This window comes from Arachis stenosperma, unplaced genomic scaffold (assembly GCF_014773155.1).
Source record: "Arachis stenosperma cultivar V10309 unplaced genomic scaffold, arast.V10309.gnm1.PFL2 arast.V10309.gnm1.Scaffold_100028, whole genome shotgun sequence".
Lineage (NCBI taxonomy): Eukaryota > Viridiplantae > Streptophyta > Magnoliopsida > Fabales > Fabaceae > Arachis > Arachis stenosperma.
This window is the reverse complement of record NW_026651370.1, coordinates 1,787,044-1,796,407: the sequence shown is the minus strand read 5'-3', so window position 1 is coordinate 1,796,407 and position 9,364 is coordinate 1,787,044. Positions and strand designations below refer to the sequence as shown.

At 37.1% G+C, this 9,364-nt stretch overlaps 1 protein-coding gene across 1 annotated transcript; it reads left to right on the top strand.

Moving 5' to 3' along the window:
• The first annotated feature begins 3,981 nt into the window (after nucleotides 1-3,981).
• Nucleotides 3,982-5,187, top strand: LOC130959957 (uncharacterized). Its single transcript, XM_057885353.1, has one exon. It carries the CDS (start codon nucleotides 3,982-3,984, stop codon nucleotides 5,185-5,187), a length of 1,206 nt encoding a protein of 401 aa, XP_057741336.1.
• The last annotated feature ends 4,177 nt before the right edge of the window (nucleotides 5,188-9,364 follow it).

The following is a 9,364-nucleotide window of genomic DNA, read 5'->3' as shown; positions in this document are numbered from 1 at the left end:
TTCGACTACGCGAGATCTTTTCTAAAGACACGGATTTTTTCGGAAGATCAGTAAAGGGAACAACTCTGGTATATCATCAAGCATCTCAATCCTCATTATCATTATGTCATCCTTAAGCTAGAACCTCTTCTGAGGCAAGCTCAATAACGCAATCGCGAAGAACTTAGTTTTTGAACCGTATCGGTTAGGAGTTTTGATTCTAGTTTTCGTAAATAGGCTCAGTTTGACGAACCGGACTCGATTCATGAGAGAAGAAAGATAATAGTATAATATTATCATTATATTAGTATTAGAAAATGCTTGAATGATATTATAAGGTTACCTGGTCTGTTTTAGTTAAAAACAGAAAATCGGTTTAACCGGGTTCACAGTTTTCTGGTGCAGCTTAGCACCAGCACTCTCTGATGACTTTAGCAATGCTAAGACCTCATTATACATGTTCTATTATCATAATAAATATGTTACTTGTGTCATTTATGCTAGTAGCTCAGAAAATAATTTTTAGAGATGTTTTTACGAGTGTTCCGATACACCTAGTTTTAGTAGTTGTACACCAGAGATATTTTAATATTATTTTAATCCACCTCCAAGCCAACCAATCACAACTCACCCTACACCCCCAAAACCCCCAAGGCTGCCTCATTTGCTCATTGTGGCCGAAAATCACCAAGAGAAAAAGGAGAGAAAGTTCTTGGTTCATAAATCTTCAAAGCTTGATTTCTTCTGAACTAAAACTCAAATCAAAACTCCGATTTCACCAAAATGATCCTCTCTTCTTCCTCTACATAACCATATAACATATCAAGGCTGGAAATAAGGTGAGATGGCTGTCTCCCTCCCTTTTCAATTCGGTTTTCAAGGAAAACCATGTAAACATGTGTTTTCTTGATGTTTTTCCTTAGGAATCATGCTTAACTTGACTTGAGGGCCAAGAAACGTGAATTTCCAGCAACTCTAAGGTGATATATCTCTTCCTAACATGCTGAGTGAGATTTGGTCAGTTGAGAGTTTTTGATTTAAAGTTGTTCTTGATGTGATTTAGGAGGAAAAAGTGCTTAAGGACCACCTGAAAGAGTAACCGAATTAGGAGCAGGAAATCAAGGTAGGGTGTCACGAAATTAATCTTGATTATTTGTGTTTGAGATGTGTGAATGTTGTATGATTTGGCTGTGCTAAAAAGTGGTTGCATATATGATTGATTCTTGGTGAAAATTTGGTGAAATTTTGATGAAATTTGATGAAATTCAAGCTATGAATGTGTGTTCTTGTGGCTGCTGGAAAAACGAACCCTAGGCCCTAAATTGAGGTTCAATTTGTGTTAAAATCATGTGGAAAAGATGGGGTTTTAGTGGCTGGGAATTTATTATGAATTTTGGTAAAAATCGGTTGCTGAAAAGATTGAAAAACGGGTAAAAACAGAGAAAGAATTTGAAGAATATACGAAGAACACGAAGAACACTTTGAGTGTGGTGAAGAACAATGAAGAACACCTTTTTGATTCATAAAAGGGCAAGGAAGTAATTATTTTGGTGTTTGAGGGGTTATTTTGTAATTTCTGAAAGTTAGGGTAGTAAAAGTAGAAATATTAAAAGTTACGGGTGGTAAAAAGTGAATTTTAAAGGTTAAAGGTTAAAGTAAAGTTAATTTTCGAAAATATATTAATAAAATAATAAATAATAATAAAATAATAAATAATAATATTTAATTAAAAATAATATTTTAATAAAAATAATAAAATAATGCGAAAAAGGCAGTTTTCTGTAAAAGCTTTAGAAAGACAATTTTAAGCGCAGAATCTCATAATTACCTTCATAAAACACTTAAGGAGTGGTAAGAACATATTAGTGAGGCAAAGATAAATAAAGGATAAAAAGTTGAAGAAAAGATAAAAATCGAAGAAAAAGTCTATAAAGTTTTAATGACAGAAAAGCAGACAGACATTAGTGAACGAACTAGGGCAACATAGTTAGTCCTTGAGTTGCGACTAGGGTTAGGTATTATATGAAAAGTTAAAATGTTTCAGTATAGACTTAATGAACCTATACTTGGGACAGGCTAACTATTCATACCGAAGTTTACATAAGCTTTAAATACATATGTTAAGCAGAGAAACACAGAGAACAGAGTAATCAGAGCAGAGTAGAGAAACACAGAAAGCAGAGTAACCAGAGTAAAGTAAAGAGATAAAGAGAAAAGGAGTAATATAGATACATATGAAAAGAGTAATCAGAGAAGAGAAAAGAGATACAGAGAACAGAGTAATTAAAATAGAGTAAAGAGATACAGAGAAAAGGGCAACCAGAACAGAGTAAAGAGATATTTAATATATATTAGTTGCTTGATGCAACCCAGAGCTATATTTAATATATTAGTTGCTTGATGCAACCCAGAGCTATATTTAATATATATTAGTTGCTTGATGCAACCCAGAGCTATATTTAATATATATTAGTTGCTTAATGCAACCCAGAGCTTCTGTAGGGAAACTAAGTTACCTACAGCTATTTTCCGCTTCCCCAGAGCAGAGCAGAGTATATATTTTCCTGCAGTAAGCAGAGGCTGTCTCAAATGAGCGGCTATTATTATATGCGCATTTATTTAGGAACGAAAAATTGTATCCGGGAAATCGGGATTACTCGTGACCGGATAAATGTCGGGATTGCGGGCAGCCAACCGACACATGAGCTCATGGCCTGTACTAGGGCTAGACATGCATCATTCCTGTCTGTGCATCACTCTCTGTTGCTTTCTTCTTGTGTGTGACTATTTCTTTATGTTTGTCTGCTTGAGTGCTAGGTGTGTGGTTTATTTCCTTGTGTTCTTCTGTTTGTGTTTTGTTGTCTCTACTTTTTATTTCTATCTTTATCTTCTATTTACTGCTTCACTATATTATGTTATTCGTCTGCTAATCGACCCCAAATAAATGAACGTAACTAATAACCCCGACCCTACTAAGAACTCCCCAGTTCTTACCCCTTCTCTCTCCCTTCCCCTTCAAATGGAAGTAAGAGTACCTTACCGTAGTTCGTTGATGATGGTTCTGCGAAGAGAATCCTGCTCTAGATAGTCTTCTGAGTCTAGGGTGAATATCGTTCTCTAATTATATGTATATACTGTGAGACCAGCCAACGTCTGCACCCCATTCGTATGCGCACTTTAACCTAAATTCTATGTACGAGACTCCTATTGTGTGGCTACTTCATGAGGTACCAGAGAGACGTCCTGTGGAAAAGTCTGATCGTGCAGAGGAGTAGCAGACGATCTTCTACCTTTTGGTGACGTTCCACCTGACTTGAGTTTTGAAGACTTAGAACGTACTTTCCCTCGCTTTAGTAGTTTAGAGGGACTAGGTGAGTATAGAGTCTAGGCTAGCCTGGGTGCCAGCTTAGGGACCTCTTGAACAGGTCAGGACCTGGGATGTTGTATGTATATATGTATATAGTTATTATCTAGCTATATCTAGGGGTGTTCTAACTAACAGTCTATATTCTAATAAAGGCTGAATCACCGAATGTTGTCAACTACTTGTGATGTGTTTTTGTGTGGTTGTTTGTAACTGTTTTATATATTATTAGTTGTGAATTGATTATGAATGATACTGTTTGTTAATCCAAATGTTTTAAAAAAAAGTACCTCGTAAAATAACTACGTTTTTAACAACGAATCAGGCTCATATGATAAATAATAGATAGTAATTAGGAAGACAAGTTGGTAGCGCTCAGTTTCTAGTATGATCATGACGTACAAGAAATTGGGTCGTTACAATTTGGTATCAGAGCAGTTCGTTCCCGGTAGAGCCTGGGGAGTGGACTGACTATGCTTCATTGCATACTCTGTTGTGTGTCTCATGCGTATAGGATATCCCAGTGATATATGTTGCATGATTGTTTCTGTGTTTTCATTATGGGAATGTTCACACTTGACTTGAAATGTTAAGACTGATCACCTTAACAATGATTGTTTGGTGTGAACGGGACCACGATGGGTTCACAGAGACAAGGCGTACGGGAAGGAATTCCTAATGTTAACTACGAGAGGAAACAGGAAACGTTTATGGCTACCATGAACGACGTGGCTGAAGTAGTGCGTGAAGCTGCTGTAGGAGCGGCTAGGGCTGTTGAATGTCTCGGAGTGAGAAATGGGAACGAGAATGAATATGGAGAAGATAATGGAAACGATGAGAATAACTTAGGGCATCTCGAAAGACCTATGACCCTTGTGACTTTTCTGAAAGTTAAACCGCCTAAGTTTAAAGGTACACTCGTTGCGACCGATGCTGACAACTGGTTTCGAGGTATTGAACAATCACTGAGGGTGCAGCATGTTCCGGAAGGACAACACGTGGAGTTTGCTACTTATATGCTCGAGGGAGAAGTTGAGTACTGGTGGCAGGGGATACAGCGACTGCTACAACAGAATAAAAATGACATTCCTTGGGATATCTTTAAGGACGAATTTTATAAGAAGTATTTTCCGAGGGCAGCTCGTGATGCTAAGGAGATGGAACTTATGCAGTTGAAACAGGGTAATACAACTATTGTAGAATATGCCCGTAAATTTGGTGACTTGTGCTGTTTCTCCAAGATTTGTCAAGGGGATCCTGCTGACCTTGAAGAATGGAAGTGCTTTAAGTTTGAAGGAGGCCTTTGTGTTGATCTGATGAGTTCAATAGTTTCGCTGGAGATACGTAATTTTGCCGAATTAGTCAACAAGAGCAAGTTAGTGGAAGAATGTATTAAGAAAGTGACTGTGGCTAAAGTGAGTCGCCAAGGATTTCCACCAAGGCGTCTTAGCAATCATCAGACAGCTGGGAGAAGTGTGCATTTTAAAGCACGTGGCATACGACAGTGTAAGAACCTACAAGTTGGTAACATTACTGATCGCCGTATGGGTAAGAATGGAGGTAAAGCAAGGCAAGGTAATGGTAAACGAGCCCATCAGGCTTACATAAACACTGCATATAAGGAATGCGGAAAAGAGCATGATAACAGGTCTTGCCAGTTTGGATCACCTAACTGCTATGCTTGTAGAGAACTTGAACATATTGCCAAGGATTGTCTAAAGGGATTTACTCGAAATCCAGTTAGCACTCAACAACAAGGACGAGTGTTTGCTATCACTATTGACAATGTTGTGCAATCGAACACCCTCATTCAAGGTCAGGTTATGTCAAGAATCGATTTCTAACTGTACTGTATGATTCGGGTGCATCGCATTCTTTATTTCTCTAATTATTGCTCACGAGTTAGGATTATATTTCTTTAAATTGAATTTTTACTTGATTTTCCATACAACTGCATCCCAAAATGCTTTGACCAGTTTAGTGTGCCTGCAAGTACCACTCGCTATTAGGAACAGGACTTTTATACACGATCTAATCTGTTTATCTCCATCTGGTTTAGAAGTTATTTTAGGATTAGATTGGTTATCTAAGTATCATGTTTTCTTTGATTATTTTAAAAGAACTACTGTTATTCTATCTAATAGTCTATGTACTAAACCATTGTTGTCCCACACCTTATATCTGAATTCTGTAAGAGCTACCATAGGCGGGAGTGATTGTGAGGGGTACGTTCTGTTAGCGGCTAGCTTGAATGATAGTGAATTAAGCTTAGAACGAATCCAAATGGTGAAAGAATTTCCTGATGTTTTCTTGGATGACATACCTGAGTTTCTTCCTCAGCAAGAGATAAAATTCAGCATTGATCTAGTACCTGGAACCGGACCGATTTTCATAGCACCGTACCGGATATCACCATTGCTTGCAGAGCTGACGAAGCTATGAGATAGGATCGTAGTGGCCTATGGAGGTACAAGAACAGAATTTGTGTGCCTAACTCTGGAGAATTGCAACAAAAGATTCTTACAGAAGCTCATGAAAGCAGACTTTCTATGCATCTTGGAGTGACGAAGATGTGTTGAGATTTGAAACAAATATTCTGGTCGCTGGACTTAAAGAAAGAAGTAGCTGATTATGTTTCAAGATGTTTAACCTGCCAGAAGGTGAAGGTGGAACATCAGAAGCTGTCAGGAACCCTGTAACCCTTAGAAATACCACAATGGAAATGGGAGCAGATTACTATGGATTTTATCACGAGATTTCCAAGAACCTCAACAGGACGTAGTGCCATTTGGGTGATTGGGGACAGGCTGCCAAAGTCGGCGTGCTTCTTTTCGATTCGAATTGACTATACCTTAGAAAGGCTGGCACGGATATATATTCAAGAAATCGTACGATTGCACGGAATACCTTCATCAATTGTTTCAGATCGAGATCCGAGGTTTACTTCCAGATTTTGGGGAGCTTCCCAGAAAGCTTTAGGAACAGAATTGCATATGAGTACAGCATACCATCCTCAGACAGACGGACAATCAGAGCGGACAATCCAGACATTGGAAGATATGCTAAGATCTTGTGTGATGGATAACCAAGGTAGTTGGGATAAATATTTGCCGTTGGTCGAGTTCGTCTACAATAACAGTTACCAACAAAGTATCGGGATGGCACCATATGAAGCTCTCTATGGAAGGAGATGTCAGACACCATTGTGTTGGAATGATGATGGAGAAGCTAGTGTCTTGGGTCCAGACTTAGTGCAAGAAACTACTGAGAAGATAAAGGGGATTCGCCAGAAGATCCAGACAGCACAGAGTCGTCAAAAGAGCTATGCCGATAATAAACGTAGACCCTTAGAGTTTAGTGAGGGAGACCATGTATTTCTTAAAGTAACCCGACTACTGGAATAGGTAGAGCCCTTAAGACTAAAAAGCTTAACCCTCGATACATAGGACCTTTCCAAATACTTAAAAGAGTCGGTCTAGTAGCTTATCAAGTAGCCCTTCCTCCATATCTATCAAACCTTCATGATGTTTTTCATGTCTCGCAACTTAAGAAATATATTCCCGACGAGAGTCACATTTTAACACCAGAGACAGTACAGTTACGAAACGATTTGACATATCAAGCATCACCAGTTCAGATCGTAGAAAGAAGTGATAAGCAGCTGAGAGGCAAGACTGTTCGCTTAGTCAAAGTAGCTTGGGGACAAAGAGGAGAAGAAGAACACACTTGGGAACTGGAGGATAAGATGAAAGCTGATTACCCGTATCTATTCTCAGGTAACTGAAATTTTGAGGGCAAAATTTTCTTTTAGGAGGGTAGAATGTAACAACCCCGGTTTTCGAGTACGCGAGATCTTTTCTGAAAGTACGGAGAACTCCGGAGGATCAGTAAGGGGAGAAGCTTTGATATATTATCAAGTATCTCAATCCTAATTGTCATTATGTCATCTTTAAGCTAGAACTTTTTATGGGGCAAGCTCGATAATGCAGTTACGAAGAACATAGTTTTTGAACCGTATCGATTAGGAGTTTTGATCCGGTTTTTCGTAAATAGTCTCAGTTTGACGAACCAGACTCGATTCATGAGAGAAGAGAGATAATAGGGTAATATTATCATTATATTAGTAATAAATGTTTCTTGAATGATATTATAAGGTTACCTGGTCAGTTTTAGTTAAAAACAGAAAATCGGTTTAACCGGGTTCACAGTTTACTGGTGCAGCTTAGCACCAGCACTCTCTGATGACTTTAGCAATGCCAAGGCATCATTATTCATGTCTTATTCTTATACTAAAAATGTTACTAGTGTCATTTATGCTAGTAGCTCAGAAAATAATTTTTAGAGATGTTTTTGCAAGTGTTCCGATACACCTAGTTTTAGTAGTTATACACCTGAGATATTTTAATATTATTTTAATCCACCTCCAAGCCAACCAATCACAACTCACCCTACACCCCCAAAACCCCCAAGGCTGGCTCATTTTCACTTTGTGGCCGAAAATAGGTAGAGAGAAAAAGAGAGAAAAGTTCTTAGTTCCAAATCTTCAAAGCTTGATTTCTGCTGAACTAAAACTCAAATCAAAATTCCAATCCGACCAAAATGATCCTCTCTTCTTTCTCTACATGATCATATGACTTATCAAGGCTGGGATCAAGGTGAGTTGGCTGCACCATCTCTCTTTTGATTCGGTTTCAAGGAAACATGGTTAAATATGTGTTTCTTGGTGTGATTTAGGAGGAAAAAGTGCTTAAGGACCACCTGAAAGTTTGATTGAATTAAGAGCAGCAAAACCAGGTAGGGTGTCACGAAATTAATCTTGATTATTTGTGTTTGAGATGTGTGAATGTAGTATTATTTGGCTGTGCTAAAAATTGGTTGCATATATGATTGATTCTTGGTGAAAATTTGGTGAAATTTTGATGAAATTTGATGAAATGCAAGCTTTATGTTCATGTTCTTGGAGCAGCTGGAAAAACAAAACCCTAGGCTTAAATTGAGGTTCAATTTGTGATGAAATCATGTAGAAAAGATGGGGTTTTAGTGGCTGCTAATTTATTATGAATTATAGTAAAAATCGGTTGCTGAAAAGACTGAAAAACTGGTAAAAACAGAGAAAGAATTTGAAGAATATATGAAGAACATGAAGAACACTTTGAGTGTGGTGAAGAACATTGAAGAACACCTTTTAGATCTTAGAAAGGGCAAGGAAGTAATTATTTTGGTGTTTAAGGGGTTATTTGGTAATTTCTGAAAGTTAGGGTGGTTAAAGTAGAAATATTAAAAGTTACCGGGGTAAAAAGTAAATTTTAAAGGTTAAAAGTAAAAGTGAGTTAATTTTCGAAAATTTAATAATAAAATAATAAATAATAATAAAATATTAAATAATAATATTTAATTAAAAATAATATTTTAATAAAAATAATAAAATAATGCAGAAAAGGCAGTTTTCTGTAAAAGCTTTAGAAAGACAATTTTAAGTGCAGAATCTCATAATTACCTTCATAAAACACTTAGGGAGTGGTAAGAACATATTAGTGAGGCAAAGATAAATAAAAGATAAAAAGTTGAAGAAAAGATAAAAATCGAAGAAAAAGTCTGTAAAGTTTTAATGACAGAAAAGCAGACAGACATTAGTGAACGAACTAGGGCAACATAGTTAGTCCTTAAGTTGCGACTAGGGTTAGGTATTGTATGAAAAGTTAAACTGTTTCAGTATAGACTTAATGAACCTATACTTGGGACAGGCAAACTATTCATACCGAGATTTACATAAACTTTAAATACGTACGTTAAGCAGAGAAAAGAGTAACCAGAGCAGAGTAAAGAGATACAGAGAACAGAGTAACCAGAATAGAGAAAAGAGATCAAGAGAAAAGAGTAATTTGATAAAGATGGTTTGAATTAAGATGTTGTAAAAGTGAAAGATGTAAAGTTTGTACAGAATGATTGAACAGAGAAAGAAAGAGGTACTGCATAAGAATATGAAAATGATGATGATTAATGAGAATGATGATGAATGAT

Excerpts from the sequence above, each read along its gene's own strand:
- LOC130959957 (XM_057885353.1), top strand. The coding sequence starts at position 3,982 with ATGGGTTCACAGAGACAAGGCGTACGGGAAGGAATTCCTAATGTTAAC.